Consider the following 18,869-nt stretch of genomic DNA (forward strand, 5'->3'; position numbering starts at 1 on the left):
GTATTTTCATGGCCGTTGTGTGAAAGAGACAATATCCTGGTGTATTAGGTGCAGTGATAAACAAATCTTTCAGTTAGCCACAAAACAAAACAAAACAACAAAAAAAAACAATTAGAGTTGCTGAATTATGTGGGTGGATAGACTATGAGAAGTTCCAGCTTAAACCCTGAACCTAAACCTTCTTTTTCCATTCTGCTGAAGTGCTTCCTTACTCGTAACTCCCCCAGCCCATGCTGGAATGTGTTTCCCGGCACGCATGGGCTAGCTGCACTGGCAGCAGCAGCACAGCCGTCCATCCACACAGACGCAGCAGGCTAAAAGTGTCGTGCAGCAGGCTGTTTGTGGCTTTCTAGTGAGTCTTCCCTCATGGTTTGAAGGTTAATGTGAGTTAACTCCCTCAGCTGCTGCATATTTGAGGCTGATAGTGGCATTCATGCCCATTCATGAAGTATCTGTCATATGTTCATATATTCCTGATTTAAAAAAAAAAACTAGAAATGCCTAGATAGATGAGTGTAAAAATATGTGGGCACATTAATTCATTATTCTTGATGAATTAAATTCCATCTGGTGTTAAAGGATAGTAAAACAGTAAAGTTTTGGGTTTTTTATTGTGTTGATGATGAGAAAGGGGAGCTGTTTTTGTGTGGTGTTGCATTTTGAGAAGTATTTCAGTGTACAGACCCTTTAGAGGTTTACTGCATACAATGAATCAAGCCAAACAAATGCTTTAGAAATTGTAGCTGGTTGAATATAAGTGTAACAACTGCAATAAAATTTTGTGATTAATTTGCTCTTGGAAGTAAAATTGAAGTTCTTGGCATGAGGAAGATGCATTATAAAGAAAGGAGCAATTGAGTTTGCAGACTGATGTCGGTATAACATTTGTTTGTGGTTTTGCTTACTGAAGTACAGTTAGGTTGTCACTTTGGAGACAGGGCTGTGATCTTAAAAGTAAGTTTAAGATTTTCTTGTGTGCTTACCATTTTTTCTGACATACAAATGTCAAAAACTTTGATCTAACTGATTAGAAAAAATGGCATTGAAGTAATTTTTAATATGGAGTCAGCAGATGACTTCGAGAGTAACTGGACAAATGACATAAGGAATGTTATAATAATTTTTATTAGTATTTTGCTATTTAATGACCTCACACATCTAGTCTGGCATTTTGCCAGTGTTGTAGAGTGAACGGTTGAAGAAACAGCTGCAGTCTGAAGATTAAGTTTGTGAGGTATCTTACTGTGGGGAATCTATTTTACATGGTAAGTAACTTTGACATGTAAATACAGTAGACATGATTCAGCATTCGAAAGCAAGGAAGAACCAATGAGGCTGCCTTTGGAAGCCTTGCTAGGAACCCTTGTATGCAGGTACCGCAGTCTTTAGTCTTCAAATTCCCAAAGATTCCTCCCTTTCATTCTGGAGTATTTACAGGACTCATCAAAACATTTCATGCATATGCAGCAGAAAGTTGTGTTCCCATCTTGCTTCATGATGTGGATGCTTCACATAATGAGGCAGAGGTAGCAGCAGTTGTCAGAGTCCTCAGAGGCTGAAGAAGCGAGAGCAGAAGGGGCAGCCTTTACTTGTAAGATGGACTCAGAAGTTTGGGTTTTTTGCATTTCTCTTGCTTCATGTCTGCTTATAGGTCAAGATCAAAATTATGCAGAGTATGTATCCTAATGTATCTGCATAGTGTACTGTAGAACACTACAGACCGAGCATATGATTAAAACTGCTACTGTGTTTTTACTCCCTATTCCTAACAATCGCAAATAGTTCTGTAGCTTCTGTGGACGTCTCGGCAGGAATGAATGAGCTGTACATTCCCAGCTCCCTGACTAACCACTGCAGTTCTTGCATAGAACCCTGATACAACCTCCCTTTTGTTACAGTGCTCAGTGCCCTGTGGAGTGGGGCAGAGGACCCGAGATGTGAAATGTGTCAGCAACCTCGGAGACATTGTTGATGATGAGGAATGTAACATGAAGCTGCGGCCAAATGATATTGAGAACTGCGACATGGGTCCCTGTGCAAAGAGCTGGTTCCTTACAGAGTGGAGTGACAGGGTAAGGCTTCCCGTTATCTTTGTGCTGCCAGAGCTTCTAAAACAACTTAGGTGCTCCAGGATTCAAAAATATACATCTGTACAGCCATAAAAGGAGTGATCTTATTTTCCTTGTTTATCCTTGATCTGTTAAACAAGCAAAAGCAAACAAAAAAAGAATGATCCCAAGGGCAACTCAAGTTTGTGTTAGATATAAGAATGCATAGAAAGGGCAAGCATGTGGGTACATGGCCAAACATCTGGATTTAGAATTGGCTCTGTGTCTGAACTTTCCAAAATATTGAGTGTGCTGAGATTTATTATTCTGCCTTGTTTAGCCCTGAGTCTCAAGATTCAAACTCTACAAGTTTCCCTACTGTTTTTTTAAGAGATGGAGGTTTGAGGCCTGATGTCTGGGTTTAAGTTCAAGCCATAAAACAGTTATCCTTTAGCTGTGAAGAGAGGAACAGCTTTGTAAGCTTAGGCAAGGTTGATTCAGGCTTTTGTACTTTGTAAACATGGATGTATTTTTTATTCCAATGAGTCAGATTCTCCACATGAAGGCAAAAAAACCAGTGGTGATTTACCTTGTTTCGTGATTGGGTTCAGAGTTGTTGTTCAGCAGTGATATTTATGTGTCGTGGTTTAACCACAGATGGTAATTAAGTGCCACACAGCCGCTCACTCACCCCCACCCTCACCCAGGGAGGTGAAGAGGAGAATCAAAAGGGAATGCAAAGCTCAGGGGTTGCGATAAGGAAAGTTTAACAACTGAGATGATGAAGGCAATAATAACAATGACGATGATGATGATGAAGGAGAAGGGGAGAGAACTGAAATCCAAAGGAAAGGGAGAAAAGAAAACATGCACAGTACAGCTGCTCACCACCCAGTGACCGATGCCCAGCCAGTCCCCAAGCAGCGATCGGCAGCCCTGGCCAGCCCCCCAGGTGTATGTACTAAGCATGATGCCCCATGGTATGGAAAACCTCTTTGTCCAGTTCAGGTCAGCTGTGCTGGCTGTGTCCCCTCCTAATTTCCTGTGCCGCTCCAGCCCTCCCCAGCGAGGCCTGAGAAACCAAAAAGTCCCTGACCACACTGTTCCCACACCATATTCACAACAGCACTGCACTAGCCACCAAGAAAAAACTTAACTCCATCCCAGGCAAAACCAGGACAGTATGCTTTCCTGAAGAGGCTTACACACACGGGCTAAGGCAAGCCTGGTATTTCGGTCCCTGTTGTGTATGCTTGCATATCAATTTCATCTGTAGACAAGTTGAGCTTCTTCAGTCTGTAAAAATCCTGATTCCATCTCCCTTTTCTTTGACTGGTTGTTTTGGCAGGCAAATAATAAATTTATCATGGAAACTGTAAGATTCCATTCATACCTTTATGGATTCATTATTTGGATCATTTTGTGGCAGTATTGCTGAAAGCTAGTCATGTCTGGCTCATAGGTTATGCACTAGTTTGGTCACTCAGAAGATTTTCCACATTTTAGATGCAGAGGAGGAACTTCTCAAGTAGAACAGGTACCTGGTATATCACATAATTTTAAAAAGACTGATCAGATTCTTGCTACAACTAAAGGTCTTCAAAATTTTCAGCCTTTAGACAAGTCAAATAGATTTTATAAAGACAAAAAAAGTGTTTTTTTCCAGTTATTATTCACTCAGTGTGTGCTCTTGCATAGCATGGACAGAAAGTTACCAGGTAAGGTTTAGGTATTAGTGCAAATGGCAAAGATTTTGCTGAAGGGGAAATGGCGCTGCTTTTTATTATGTGTTGGGGTTTTTTTTGCTTGTAGAGCTGTACAGGGATATTTTACAAGTAAGAGAGAAAAATGCTTTCTAGCCACAAAGATCTTATTCTTGAAAAAGCTGGCCCAGCTACTATCAGCTAGTGCAGCTCCACCACATAAAGCCCATACATTCCGGTGAAGACTCTAGCATCAATGTTTTCTTCATCATTCTATACTGATATTTTGTCTTCTGCAGAATTAAAGTAGGTTTTGAAGCTGAAGGTTATGACTGTAGAATGAATGCTTATTTATACGTATTAAATGAGACAGAGAAGTGAAGCAGGTAATGTGGAAAATGTTGGAGTTTTTTCTTACCACAAACGTTTTAGGGTCAGAGAGTAAAGAATGGATTTTGTTACCTTCTCAGCTTATATAAGTGTACAAATTAATTTCTTCCAAATGCTTGCTACTGTAGTTGGCATTATTCACCATCATGTCTGCCAGCAGTGGGTTTGGAGTTTGGTTCACGAAGAGAATGGAAGGAACAGCTTACTTCAGGAAAAAAGTAGATACGAGCTAGGATGTGCAGAATCTTCTAAGATTCACACATACCTTACAACTGGGATGTTCAGAGAAGTTTAGTGCAGTGATCCCAGTGGAAGTCAGTGGAATATAGGAGTAGTCAATTTTGCAAAGTCAGGCCTTTGGCCATTACCTTCCTTACTGTGCCTTTCAAGGGCTCTTTTTCAGGATCAGAAGTCTCTCTTTCTTTGTAGATGAGTGTGTTTCTATTGAAAGACAAGAGGAGAATTCGGTCATGGAATGGAAATGACCGTTCCCAGGTGTATGGACTTTGCATCTGTAATTTCTCAAAACAATTCTTTAGAAAGTGCTCTAAGCCAGGCCAGACTTCAGCAATAAGCATAGATCAGCGATGGGCAGCCACAAATGGTTCAGATAAGCAGGCAAAAGTTCAAATGTTTAAAGAAAGGTTGTTCAAACCTCTTGAGTCTGCAAAACTGTGGTGGAAATCTCACAAGAACAGACCTTCTTTGTGAGATTTATTACATGCCTACTGCAAGTCCCAGCTGGAAATACCACAGAACAGTCTTTCCCATTGTATTTTGACATTTCAGCCGTGGCTAGAAATAAGAGGTAAAAGAACTTATCGTAACTTTTGAGAACCTTGGAACTTTGAAATGGTTGAGTTCAAACTTGGTTACAGCCATAAGAGAAGGCCTGGCTTGTGCTTTTCTGAACCCACTTTGCTAACACTTCATGTGTACTGTTGCACATGCAGCAAGTTGAGATTTCCAGAGGCCTGTCAGAGATCGGTTAGGCACATACTTTCTCTTTCACCAAGGGATATATCAAACTTCCATGTCTGGATTTATGTGATGCATGGGACATTACAGTATAGCCTTGATTAATTAGCAAAACATCAAGAAAAAGCACAGTAACATAAAAATTACAATTGTCTTTGCTGCCAACAGATGTCAAATTTCAGGATTTGATAGCTGTGGTATATATTTGTGCAGAATTTGACAAGGGTATTCTTCAACACAGGGAGAGAAAGAGATGAATAGTCACATCTGAGTTTTAAGAAAAGGACAGGATCTAATCTAGGGTTGGTAGAAAGATTTTGGGGTTTCTTGTTTTACTGAAACCTTGCAAAGTTTTAACTGATGCAAAATCATGCTGGTTGCCTTCATTTTCATTAATAGTTTCTGTGGTTCTGAATTGGAAGATTATATCATTACATTTCCCTAAATGTGATTTCTGCAATACAACATATGTGCACTTAAAAATGTGCACTGCAGAGTACATACAGGAATTGTGTGTTAGGAGTTGTTTCTCCTTCCCAGCGTGGGCTGTAAGTAGCTTTACTCCGTAAATAACACTTGGCTGCCTTCTCACCATGTTCTCCTGTCTTGTTTTCCCACAACATGAATTTATGTATTTCATGGCCCACCTGTTCCCCCTCATGGCATTGACCTTCTTGGATTCAGTTTCATATACATATAATTACATGTACAAAGAATCACAGACTGATTCTTTATACATATAATTAATCCTAAGTAATTAACCCCCCTCCATGTTCCTAAAACAATTCAGTTCTCGTTTTGAGTTATTTCTAAGAACAGGTGTCAGTATGTGACACACACACTGCTACCTGCACAGCTTAGGAGTTGTGCGGCTGCCATGTGCACACTGGTGGAGCGTGGGAGGGAAGGAAGGAAAGTTCATCCTGGAGAATCAAACCCTTATCTTCTGAGAAATACATGCTCTGTTATTTGTCTTTGCAGCAGATCTAAACACCATACTTTGATATCCCCTGGGCTCAGTCTTGAGAGAAACAGAAATTTCTACTTGTTTCAAGAGGAAAGATCACAGGTTAGGTGTCTCTAGCAGCAAAATGAGACTTCTTTTACTCTGTGTGTGCCTGTCCTTACATTTATTCCTCTACCTTGAGTATAAAGAAGACAATTAAGTTTCATGGCTTTGTCTTCTACATGATCTTTAACCCCTTTTGACTATAGAGAAGCTGGACAAACTTTTGTGATATTTTTACGTGCGATTCTATAAAATGGCTTCCTGGATCATAATTCTGTTAAGATGTCCTACTGCGTTACAACAGCAGCGTTCCACCAAACTGCATCCATTAATCAGTAGAGTAAAGCTGGTGAACCTTGCTGAACTTAGCAACAAAATTGGAATGATGGGAGCAGATGAGATTCTTGCAAACATTTCACATGACTGATTCTTTGACAGCTCTAATTGCTGGAAAGTTTACTTCTCCTAGGGGTCAGAAGCGGAAAACTGCATTCTCCTGATTTACAGCAATGGGACACTCACCAGTGTTTCCTTCCAGCTAACTGGAGCATTTCCCTCTTGCATTTTTGTCCATTCCTCATTGCCATCTCCTCTGCTCATTTGTTACTCATTTTATGTTTAGAGCATACTTAGAAAAGAAGCCAAAATACAAACAATTTTAGATGTTAATGAGATTCTGAGGCCAAAATAAAATCTTGGGAAGAAAGAAAAATGCTGCACATCAGAGAACAAAATCAAAACAGATCAAATGCATGCTCTGGATTTCACTCTTCATTAAAAGGAGTAACAGCAATGCTTCTGTAATATCTTCCATTAGAGAACTGTGTTGTGCTTCATAAAAATCATCGCTTTATTCCCCATAATCCCCAAGCATTACCTAACAGGTACAAGCAAGTTTATTAACCAGTCAGATGTGGAGTCACCAATGAATATTGTAGGTCATGCTCTTATTTTACTTGGGTTTATTTAAATTTGGATAGCTCATGTAAAATCTCCTCGATTCTGAAAAAAAAACACAAAGAAAAAGAGACCACCGTTGAGCTTGTACAGGTGTTTCGTTATTTTTTATTATCGCTGTTCATTTGTTTTCAGTATAAAATGAAAACAAGATAAAATACCCTCTCTGTTGATTTCACATGGGAATCATATGGAAGGAGAAGTTTTGCATTCTTTATGTATAAATATGTAACTGACCTCATGATTTGCAATGAAACATATGGCCAGGAGAGTTTTGAAGGAGACATTGCTAGAAGGGTGGCCAGGACCTACAGAGATTCTGTTTTCTTTTCTAGAGCTGATCTCTCTTTGCCACAATTCAGCTGCTTTAGATAAAAATCAGCATATAAAAGTCTGCGTGGCAGGGAGGAGCCTTGCCCGCTAGGGCCCGCAGTGTCCCGGTGGGGTCAGCAGGGCAGGCTCAGAGCTTGCAGGCAGGGGCAAACGGGAGTCCAAATTATCGTCCAGGTCATGGCGATGAGGCAGGTCCAAAGTCAAGCTGGGAAATCAGCCTACAGCTCAGGTCCAGTAACCAGGGTAGGACACAGCCCAGTGACCCTGGGACAGGTCTGTGGTAATGAGGCAGGGTCAAGGTCACCCTCAGAGGTCCAAGGGTCAGGGATGGATGAGGCCTGTGCCCAGGCTGCGGCTGGGGACTGCACATCCCTCGCTGAAGCTCAGGTAGGGGCTGGTGGACCAGGGCTGAGGTTAGATTGGCACCCTGGGGCACGGGCTGGAGTGTGGCTGGAGGCCCCAGGTGAGGCCGGTCATACACGAGTACCAACCGTGCTACCAGCTATGTATGAAGAAGGTAACTGTGTACATAGAAGGAATCATGATCCAGCTGAAGTGTCCAAAAATTCTAAGACCGTACTTCAAACCTTTTGTTACCTTTGAAGGATACGGTGGGTCTGCCAGACTGAGAACAGGGATGGAGGGATGGTTTGACTTTGATCCAGCACCTACCGTATAGGTGCACTCTAAAGGGAAATGATGTAAATGCAGTGATCAGAAAGTGTTTTGGTGATACGTAAGGATATTTCTGACTAGCACACCCACCCACCCACCCTTTTTTTTTTTTTTTTTTTTTTTTTAAGAGGTTAAGGCTGTTCTCAACAGTTTTATGTCCTTTGAAAAATTGCCCCCAGTTTTGGAACTGTGGCAGAAGTGAGCTTCTGGAATACAAGTCTTAGTTTTGTTATGGGGAAAACAACAGTTGCATAATCCTTCTAAAATCCCTTCTGACAGGGATTTTCTCAGCGTAGGTGGAATAATGCTAAGGAGTTTCATAAACGCATTTCAAACATAGGTCTTAATTTTTATTTTTCACAGTAGTGAAACATCAGGAGGATGATATATAAATAAAACTTTCCTATCTTGTGGGCAGTAGTTAAGCTGATGAAGGTTAAAGTGCAGTAGACAGAAGTCCTGCACAAATGGGGACGTTTTACTGGAGCTCAGTTGGTGTTTGTTTAGCGATTTAATTAAGGCTAGTGATGATGCTGAGACCTGGGTGAAAGGACTCTCGAATTCTGGTGGATTTTCAGCTGTCTCTTTCTTGTGGTCTCTTGTCCCAGCTGAGGGTAACGGGTCGGTCTGGCATGTTAGTGGAAGGGAACTGGCGCTGTTAATTGCCTTTTTTTGCTCTCCCATGCCTTGTGGCTGTGACAGAAATTCAGGCTCCCACTTGCAGTTTTCCAAGTTTGCAGAACTAGCCTTATTTTCCTGGACTGCTGTTCCAGTTGTTTTCTGACAACTATCAGAGCACTGGGTTGGGGGTGAGGGGGCGGTATTTTTAGGTTTTAATGGGAATGGAAACCTTCTGAAACTGAACTCGTGAGGGAAGGACCTCAGGAAGAGGAGAAATGGCAGGCTCCTTAAAACTAGGGAGGGTGTTCCACAGACTAAGGTTTCTGAGGAAATTCTGCCAATTAAAACAAGACAGTGAAACAAAATATCTTTAATAATAGGACCAGAACAGAGAAGTTGTAGCTTGTGAAAGTTCCTCATGTCATACAACGTTAGGTTATGGCAGTTGCTAGGTATTAACGCAACAAATCAATGGCACCAAATTGAAAGGGGTGGGTGTGTCAGTTGTGAAAACCAAAGGGAGAGGATTCATTATCCAAACACTCCCTCCTCCCCGCCTTGGGCTTTGGAAATCATGGCTTTCACATGGAAGATTTTTACTGAAAGGAAGAAAAAAAGATGAAAAACCAGATACTTAACGTAGAAACATTCAGGTTTAAGTTTGCTTTGTAAATCCTTTGAGGGTAGTTAATCTGTAGCAAAGTCTTGCAGCAGAGGGTGGGACAACCCTATACCTTCCCATTTGGTATTTCCTTTGTTATTTGATATGCAAGCCTAGTTCATGCATAATCATTTAAAACATAAGACTATGGAGATTTTCTGGATGACTTTATGGACTAAACTTGTTCCCAGCTCTGGTTTGCAAAGCAGAAAAGCAAATTAGATTGTGAAATGAAAATTACTTAGAAATAAGAGAAGTATTTGCAGAGTATATGCACAATTCTCTATGCATAATGTAATTGAACATATTTGCTGAGGATAAAATATGAACAGCCACAAAACTGATTTCTGTACAGTGGGTTTGCAAGGTAGCCATTTTATGGGGCTCAGTTAAACAGCTAGTTTACCTAGGCGTGGACCGTTTGAAAAGGACTTAGTTTAGTTTTAGTTTCCATAAACAGGAAAATGCTCACTACTAGCAGCATTTACATCATTCTTGTATTTCAAGATTTTGCCAGTTTACTTTGGAAAGACCTCCTTAGCCATCAAATCTGGTTTGCTGGGGAGGTAAGTATATCTTACATGTCTGTGTGAAAGTGGAAAATTTTGTTGTGCACCACCAACAAAAAAAGGTTCATTATGTTACTAATAGGCAGCATTTAAGAGAAGCTTAATTATTTGATCTTGCAGATGGAGAAGGAGCCATTTCAAACTATGAGCAGTTTTTTCCTATTCCTGTGGAGTACAAAAGCATCTCATTAAATTCTGAATTTCTAGTTTTTCCAAAATTTTTGTTTGTTTGTTTGTTTAAAAAAATTAGTTGTAAAAAGTTGAATCACTGTTGTTGTTTTCTAGGGATTCCATTTTAGGAAGGCTTTGCCCTTCCATTTGAACATCTTGTGAGAGGAACCAATTTGCTGATAGGAAAAATGTTTTTCTGTACTCTCTGTGGAATGCATATAACATGACTAGATGTTTCACGCAACAGTGAGTAACATGTAGTTTGCAACCAGTTGTACTTTCAGTCACTGGTCTCTCTCTTGAGAAGATGAATGGCTGTATTAGTTAATCCCGTTATTAATAGTGGTGCTATCTTGGCATCTGCTGTTCTGCAGTTGAATTACTAGATATGAACTGACTGTTACTGATGGGAGCCTTATCAAGCTAGTGGTCAGCTCCATGTCTTGTTACTAGCTCTTTGAATCATTCTCACTTTTATTCAATAAAAATTAAAAACATGGTCCAGTGCAGAGTTACATTCATTTGCAAGGAATGTACTGTTCGTTGTGGAAGTAAGCCACAGTTTCTTATAACTAATTACAATGTATGTTAAAAATAACATCTGAAATGTCAATCAAATGCATCTTTTTCCCCCCCATATACTGCATACTTGTGGTTTTCTTTGCATGTGTAATATAGTTGTTTATATTCAATTACACACACATCTTTCAGTGAGCTGCACATGGGTTTTTCTTTATTTTAATGAAAAGCCAAATGCATTTTAAAAGAAAAAGGAAGAAAAGGAAGATTAAGAAAGGACTAAGCAACAAAAAACCAGTCTTAACAGAAGAATTGATTATTCCCTGGCATGTTTCTGTTTTTTAAATGTCAGTAGTTTGATACTGCCCAGAGCAGTGGAATATCAGAGACTTCCACTAAAGTAGATGAATGACCGAACTGCAAGGGCATAAATGGAATTTATCCTGTGTGATTTATGGATGACATCCATATATCTCCGAACATATGATATAAGAATCTGCATATCACTATTTATTAAGAACTTTCAGAATTTAGCAGTGAAAAAATGAGAATGTTGAATGTTAAGTTACTGGGAAGCCATATCACTAGAAAGCAACAATGAATTTACATAAACTTCTGCAGCGACCTCTTCTGCTGAAACTAATCAACAACTTACGATTAAAACAGGTTGGGCAATAATCAGTGGTAGTTACAGTTATCTGCTGAGGATTTACCTGAATCTTTTGAAACCACCTGTCAAAAATTTGTATATTTTTCTTTTTTATTGCACTCTCATACTCTGTCAACTCGTTACATGGAGAAGTCCCAGGATGTGCCGTGCAGTCATTTTACTACCAGTGCCACAGCCCTAGAGCCTTCCTAGCCTCGTCCTTCTAACCGGTGTAAGAGTTCACCTGGCTGGCAGCTTGAATGGTCGGAGAAGAAACTCACTCACAGGACAATTCCAAGGCTGAAATATGACTGCTATCTGAAAAGCTGCTTATAGAAATCACCCCTCCTCAGATCTATTAACTGCTATACAAAAAGATGAAAACTGAATGAATTTACAGACTGGAAGAAGGACAGGAAAGCAAGAAAGCTAACAAAAAGTTATAAAAAAATAGGTTCCTTTCTTTCCTAATCCTTCAGGTTTTTGCGTTTGTGACTTTAAAGGCAGGTACCACAGCTGAATCACAAGTAAAAATAATCAACTTGGCACAAGTTCATTTACTTTTTGTGATTGTTGCTTCTCCTCATTTCATTGTGCAGTCTGGAGGACAGACTAGTGAACATGTTCTGTCTTTTGCTCCCTAGTGTTCTGCAGAATGTGGTGACGGGGTCCGTACCCGTTCAGTTGTCTGTATGACCAACCACATCAGCAGTTTGCCTCTGGAAGGCTGTGGCAACAACAGACCCTCTGAAACGACACCCTGCGATAACGGACCCTGTGCTGGTAAAGTGGAGTGGTTTGCTGGGGGCTGGACACAGGTAAGCTCTGTATCTAACATATGGATTTGTCTTCTGATGGTATTTTAATTTGAAAAATGTATCTTTGTGCTATGGAGATGCATGCCGTAAGGTATTTCCACATCACTGTGGAATATTTGGATATTTTTTTTCTGTATTTTGCTGAGTTGATACTCAATACTTTTCAGCGCCTGCTATTTTTTTCACTTAGATGAAAATTAAATTTTGTTCTTCTCTTCCTCTGTACCTTCGTTTTTATCGCTCATCTGCTGACCCAGTGTATTTATAAAATGAAAGATAAGAGAAAACTGCTTAGCATTTTCAGGTGAACACTAAAGCAACAGATCTGCATCTTTTAAAGTAGGGCCTTTATGAACATGCATACCCGCGGGGAGATATACACAGATATACATATGGAATTTCTAAAAGATAAGTAAGACAAGAAACAACGGCTGAACCCAAAAATAGCTTCAGTATTGTTATGCTGAAATTCATGATAATAGGTGAAAAGAAAATTGGTTAGTGGCATATATCCTGCTGCTCTTTCCTCAAGGTCAGCTCTTCCCTTGATCCACATCTCAATAGTCCTCATTCTAAATAAACATTTCTGCTGTGAGGAACAAAGAAACTGCAGACTGGTGCCCAGACATTTATGTCCCTTTGTGTAGCCCAGAGAGCCTTTCGGACTGCTGGTACCAGCACTTCATTGAGATGTAGGGAGAAGTCTCTGGGCTGGGCTGGTATCTCGCCAGATTTCAGATTCCAAGATCCTTCCAAGTGATAAGGAGTTGGAAATTAATCTGGTACAGCCGAGATGGAGATTACAGGGCTACGACTATGCTAATGCTTTCAAGTGTAAGTGATAATTATTTGTATTGTATAAGAGTAATAACAAATTCAGATTTAAATCATACTTAGCTGCAGTTCTAATAATAGATAAAACCTGGTGTAAGCTGTTAACTTACACCATTCTGCGCAGGTGAATGGGCACTTTGTATCCATTCCTGCTACCACAGAGAGAAGCATTCAGGAAGGTCATTCTAACTCTCCCCATTCTGTTCTGAATAAGAAAGTTTCTGTCCTTTACAATTTCCTGTTCTTTTAAGCTAATTCACCTTCTTTCTTTGCATGAGATTGAATTGTGTGATGCATACCAAGGGTACAAAGTCTTTGCTGTATGTTACCTGAAAGAAGTGTCTGACAACATCTATTCTACTGGCCAAATCCTGACTTTTAAATACCAAAATGAAAGCAGACAGTCAGTAGACCAGAGCCAAAGGGAGCACTGGCAGATGAACTTCTGCGTTAAGATACTGTGTTTTGGAGAAACCATTAAATGACAACGGAGACAGAGATGTTTAGTGTAAAGAAAGTACAATTAAGTTATTTCCTGTAGAATTTGTTTGCTGTGTTCGTCTCGAGCAAGGTTCTTCATTCAACTCAAGGTTTTTGTGGGTATCTGGTAAAAGGATCATAAACTCCACCCAAAATATAAACAAAGTCCCCATTTTAATAACATTTGATTGGTTTAGGCTAGAAAAAGCCTAAACCAGAAAAAGCAGCATAGAAACCAATACGTTGCTGGAATCATCTTCTGAAAACCTTTTTGCAAGTGCCAGGAACAGTAGTGTGTGTGTATTTAACCTTTAAATGGGCAGTAAGAGTCCATGTGAGTCAAATTTGCTTTTCAGAACTGGAACCAACACTGCATCACTTAGATACTTGCAAACATGAAAAGAACACCCTGGCAAATCAAGGCATTTTCTAAAAACCACACAGAATGTGGGGTTTGTAAAGCTGCAAAACTGTGCTCTAACCTTATAACCCTCATAGGTTCAGTGCAGTTCGTATGGTCCAGCTTCAGCAAGAAGCAGTAGCACTGTTTATGGAGAAAGTAAGTTATGCTTGTCTTTTCATTATAAATGTAAATGCCAGGGATGTTTTGTAGCTACAGGTAAAACTGCACTTCTGGATTTCTCCACAAGCACAGTTAAAGTCACATGTTGTCTTCTTCATAAAAATAATTAGAAATATGTTTTGAGTGGAATAGAAATTCACAGAAGTAATGTTTTAACCGCTGTAACCATCTTTAAGATTACAAATTAAATATGTAATACCTGACACAGTCAGTAGTCACTTGATGAATTAAGTCATTACTATATCCTTCAGCATTTTCTTGTCCTAGTTCCTAACTGGGACTGCTGATTACTATGTTAGTACTACATACAAATAATAATAACCCAAGTTTATCTAGGCTACTATTCTGGCACTGAGACATAAAAAACCTACTGCAGGAACTTAAGGAATTCTTTATCCTTTTCCTTTCTAAGTTGTACGTATGCAAGTGATGGAAGGAAAGATACAGTTAGGTTCATTTTACTGAGGATAGTACATATAAAAGTAAGGAAATGGATTTTGGATGTTAGTGTCTAGGTATGTGTTCAAGAGTAGGGAATAACCAAAACTACAAATTTTCCTGTTTGAATATTTATTTTAAATGCAAGTGTCTGTGTTTTATTTCAGAAGCAAATAATGTGAAGAAACATGTTACTTCAGAACCAAGTTGAAGGACGTAAGTAGAATAACAAAATCCACCACTTTTTTTTTTTTTTTTTTCCTCTGATACAGTGCTCTACTGAATGTGGCAGTGGAACTCAACAGAGAGAAGTCATTTGTGTTAGGAAAACTGAAGGTAATTTTGATGTGTTGAACCCATATGAATGTTCATATTTGGAAAAACCTCCCAGCCAGCAGTCCTGCTACCTCAAACTGTGTGGATCTAAGTGGTTTCATACAGAATGGAGCACAGTAAGTCTATCATGCTTTTCTGTATCTAGTTTGATAAATCTTTTCCTGTATATATTGAAAGGGACCACTATTTGGGTAAAATGGTTAATCATGAAATTGACTTAATCTTACACAGGAATGATACTAAAAAGCAAGCATACTCTTTAGTACCCAGTGGAGCTTAGGAAAGGTAGGAAATATCTTGACCAGGAGGAGACACTGCATAGTTGTCTTCATCTCTGATCTATTCTTCCAAGAATCTTCCTATTTTATAAAGTCGGTTTGCCCTTAATGAAGCTATGTAGTGCACTGAGTTCTTTTCAGACCTCTAGTTGCATTAAAATTAAGGAGCATTTAATAAAGAATGAGGGGTGTATTCATTTTTTAAAGACAGTTTTACCATAATATTTTACTGTAAACTCTTCACTGTAATACTTGGAACTTTACTGAGAGAAAAACTAGTGCAGAGCTTCACATATGTCCAGTTTCCCCTGGAAGTGGACCAGCTACATTCACCAATGACACAAAATGCTTTAGTTTCATCTGTCTTTCCATTATCTCCTATACTTATTGGATTTTTACAAAAAAATCAACATTTTTCTCCTAAATGAAAATCTGAAAGTCCATTGTCATCTTAGAATGGAAAATTGTGTGAAGAGTATTTACATGACATCATATCTAATGCAGTGACTTACACCCTTCCTTGAGCCTTAAATTGAATTCAGAATGACAGCTCTGAAATGTAGAAGCACTTCAGATACCTTCAGTTTGAGTTCCCTTAGCCAGGAACCTTTGGAAATACCTCATCCACATGACATGAGACAGAGAAATTGTTTTGATTTTCTCTTTTGCTAAGCACTCAGTTATTTGAGTGACTTACTGGCAGCACTAGAAAGCAGAAACGAAGGTCAAAATGGTTTTAACAAATAAATCAGCTGAAGGGAATCCTGATTTTTCTTCCTTAATTGCAGGTGATGTTTATTTGAAAACAACATCCAAGTTAGACTCATAATAAAGCCATGTAAGAATGAAGTCTGTTCTTTGGTGTTGCTGGAAACTCTTTGGATTCTTTACTGAGCTGTTGGTTTAGATTAAGTAACTTCCCCTTAGCAAACCCATTTTCAAATGGGAACCTGCAGGCATGTAGCCACAAGAGATAGAGCTGTCTGCATCCACAGAATGCAGCAGGTAGATTCCTTCTGCGAAAATATGTGCTCTCTTTGGCAGGTACAGAAGAAACAAGGTGCTAAGACTCAGAATCTGATAGGTATTTAGAGATCACTAGTTACTGTTTAAGTGCTTGCTTCCTAAGGAGTGGTGTCTAAAAATCCTTAAAGGTCTAAGCCTTTGTGACCTTCTTCACTGTAGGAACAAACACGTACGCTAGCGGAGGTTAGGCGAGATCACATTCTGAGCGTTTTTCAATTCTCCTTCTGATATTGTTGCTGTTGTCAACGGAGTATGTGGTATCTCTTACCGTTAGACCTGACAAGGAAGGATTATGGGGTTGGCAGTGAGCAGAACAGGTTGTTCAGAGCCCCTGTACCAGGCATTGAAACTGTCACATTCTGTTTTCCGCAGAATTTTGATATGACCTTGGATAAATGGCGTGGCCTCTCGTCACGGGGGTTAAATGGCTCACTAACTCAGGATGCTGGCCGTTGTGTGTAGCGTGTTGTATGTAACATCTAAATTCTGTCTTGGTTCCATTTTAAGTGCTTAAGATCTCTACAAACCTGAACTGAAGTTCTTATTGTTGGATGTGAGATAATTACAATATTCTATACAGGCATGTAACAAGAGGAATTTTATTAAAAAATGAAGTTTTCTATGGCCACAGGGCTGTGTCTTTTCTGAATTGGAGAAAGGTTGTACTTAAAGATGAAACAGCAATGTAAGAATATATTATTGAGAATATTTTAGGCAGTTTGCTGCAATTTCTGATTTTATGATAATGACAAGTTGTTTTTGCAATGTTAGGAAAAGAAATAATTATGCCAGAAATTTCAGAAAGAAAACATTCTTACTAGTTTGGGGCTATTAAGGTTTAAATCATTATAAATGACCCAGGTTTAATTAAGTTTGTGAGCATTTAAGTCGAACTGGACAGTGAGCCAAATCTCAAAGACCTCACTCAGGCGAATGCTTGAAGTCAACAAAGGATTTGCTTCAGTATGGGCAGAAATGTGTAATAATTGGCTTTAAAATACCATGACAAGCAAGTACAAAAGTCTCTGGCTTCATAACAGACTTTGAAGGAGCACAGAAATATTTTCATTAGAAATTCAAAGAAACCTATAATGCTTACTAAATTGTTGTGCTGCAAGAAGTGAAAAATAATTGCGCACTAGAAAAAAGGCAATTAAAATTATTCCTGATTGTATATAAATTGAGGCAAAAGGGCAGTGGAGGGCAGCTCAGTCAAGTAGTAAAGTTCAGTGCAGGCAGTTCATAAAGTAAGAAATGTGAACACTGTGGAAACAGTAGATTTGGGAGATAAGTATGAATAAGCAGAGAAGAACAAGACTAATAAGAGAAGCAAGAAGCTAACTAATAAATTCAGAGAAATATTCTAGTGCTTTCAGTTGTGCAGTATCTACCATGTTTACTTGTCCCATTGTTGCCCCTGTGGTCAAAAATTATTTCGAACCTTGAACAAAATTGCACCTCTATGTTAAGGATTTATTGCTAGAAAACCAATGAAAACCCCAGAAGTGGTGAAGTTGATGAAAGGCTACAGCGATACCAGGGTCTGGCTTCAAGGTTCCCATTTTTCTTCTTTCTCTATTTGCACATCTCATATGGTCTTCATGAACTTCAGCTTTTGTGTTTCAGTGTTCCAAATCCTGTGAAGGAGGATTTCGGGTACGAGAGGTACGATGTCTATCAGATGACATGACAGCCAGTACTCAGTGTGATCCACAGCTTAAACCTGAAGAAAAAGAACCATGTAACACACAGGATTGTATCCCTGAAATAGGTAAGAGGAAGCTTCTGGTTTAACTATGGAACTCCATCTAGTGGAGAAAATAATTAATAATCTTGCAGAGGTTTTGGAGTGTATTTTCTTTATCAGGTTCAGGGGTTTATTTTTACACAAAATACAGCTCTTTTCTATGCTGTAAAAGTAGTGGTTTATTTCTGATTAAAAACGTTTTCCTTATAACATGTAAGAAACTGGCTTGGTTTTAAAGTTACTGAGAATGTGAGAAATCTGCTTTTGTATGTGTGGAGTGGGTGTTTTTATGTACCCTCCTTGCATTCTCAAAGAGTCTTTGAAACACTGACAGGATTATGTATGATATACTGTATTTGATAACAGGTTCTATAAGAACCAATAACATTAAACCAAGACATTAAGGGCAATTAAACAATTTGCTTTTATATAAAGTAACTATGCACATGCACATAATTTGGCATTGGAATTAAGTCATTCATCTCATAGAGGTTTGATTTTAATAGTAATGAGAATGACTAGGGAAAGGAAGATGCAAATATTTAGAAACAGTTTTAACTCTTGCATTTTATGGCAATTTTCAGTTGAGAATTGTTATCTGTTAATTAAATATTGTTAAAACATAATTTGACTGTGTAAAAAAACTGATCTGCCAGTATTCTTTTAAAAAAAATAATGTATTTGTGTGTTATTGCTCATTTTTACATCTGCTATGAGTGTTCTGTCATTTAGTCTTTTTCTTACCATCTCAGTTTCTGTAATCACATACATGATCGTATGAAAAATCTTAGTTGTCAAGAAGTATTTCTAACCCTGTTGATTGTAAAGGAAAACTTCAAAACCTGAACAGACTGCACCCTAACATCTTAGAAAAATGGGAAGTATTAAGAATATCAACTTTTGTCTTTTTTAATCCAGTTATTTTAAACCATTTGTAACATTTGTAAGGAGGGAGATGGTTTACTATTTTTCAGTATTTAGATTCATCGTTACTTGAAAATAACATTTGCGGGTACTGGTGCCATCTGTGCACTGCCACAAGAGAT

General features: G+C 38.8%; 1 protein-coding gene across 3 annotated transcripts in view; it reads left to right on the plus strand.

Moving 5' to 3' along the window:
* THSD4 (thrombospondin type 1 domain containing 4) overlaps positions 1-18,869 on the plus strand; it is a 320,405-nt gene that overhangs the window by 294,457 nt on the left and 7,079 nt on the right. For all 3 annotated transcript variants that reach the window (XM_080396118.1, XM_080396119.1, XM_080396120.1), the window contains 4 exons: positions 1,899-2,072; positions 11,928-12,101; positions 14,709-14,888; positions 17,703-17,847. In XM_080396118.1, the coding sequence (XP_080252244.1) occupies positions 1,899-2,072; positions 11,928-12,101; positions 14,709-14,888; positions 17,703-17,847 (673 nt within the window). The remainder of the gene's footprint in view (positions 1-1,898; positions 2,073-11,927; positions 12,102-14,708; positions 14,889-17,702; positions 17,848-18,869) is intronic.

The sequence above is a fragment of the Falco punctatus genome, assembly GCF_963210335.1.
Source record: "Falco punctatus genome assembly, chromosome: 7".
Lineage (NCBI taxonomy): Eukaryota > Metazoa > Chordata > Aves > Falconiformes > Falconidae > Falco > Falco punctatus.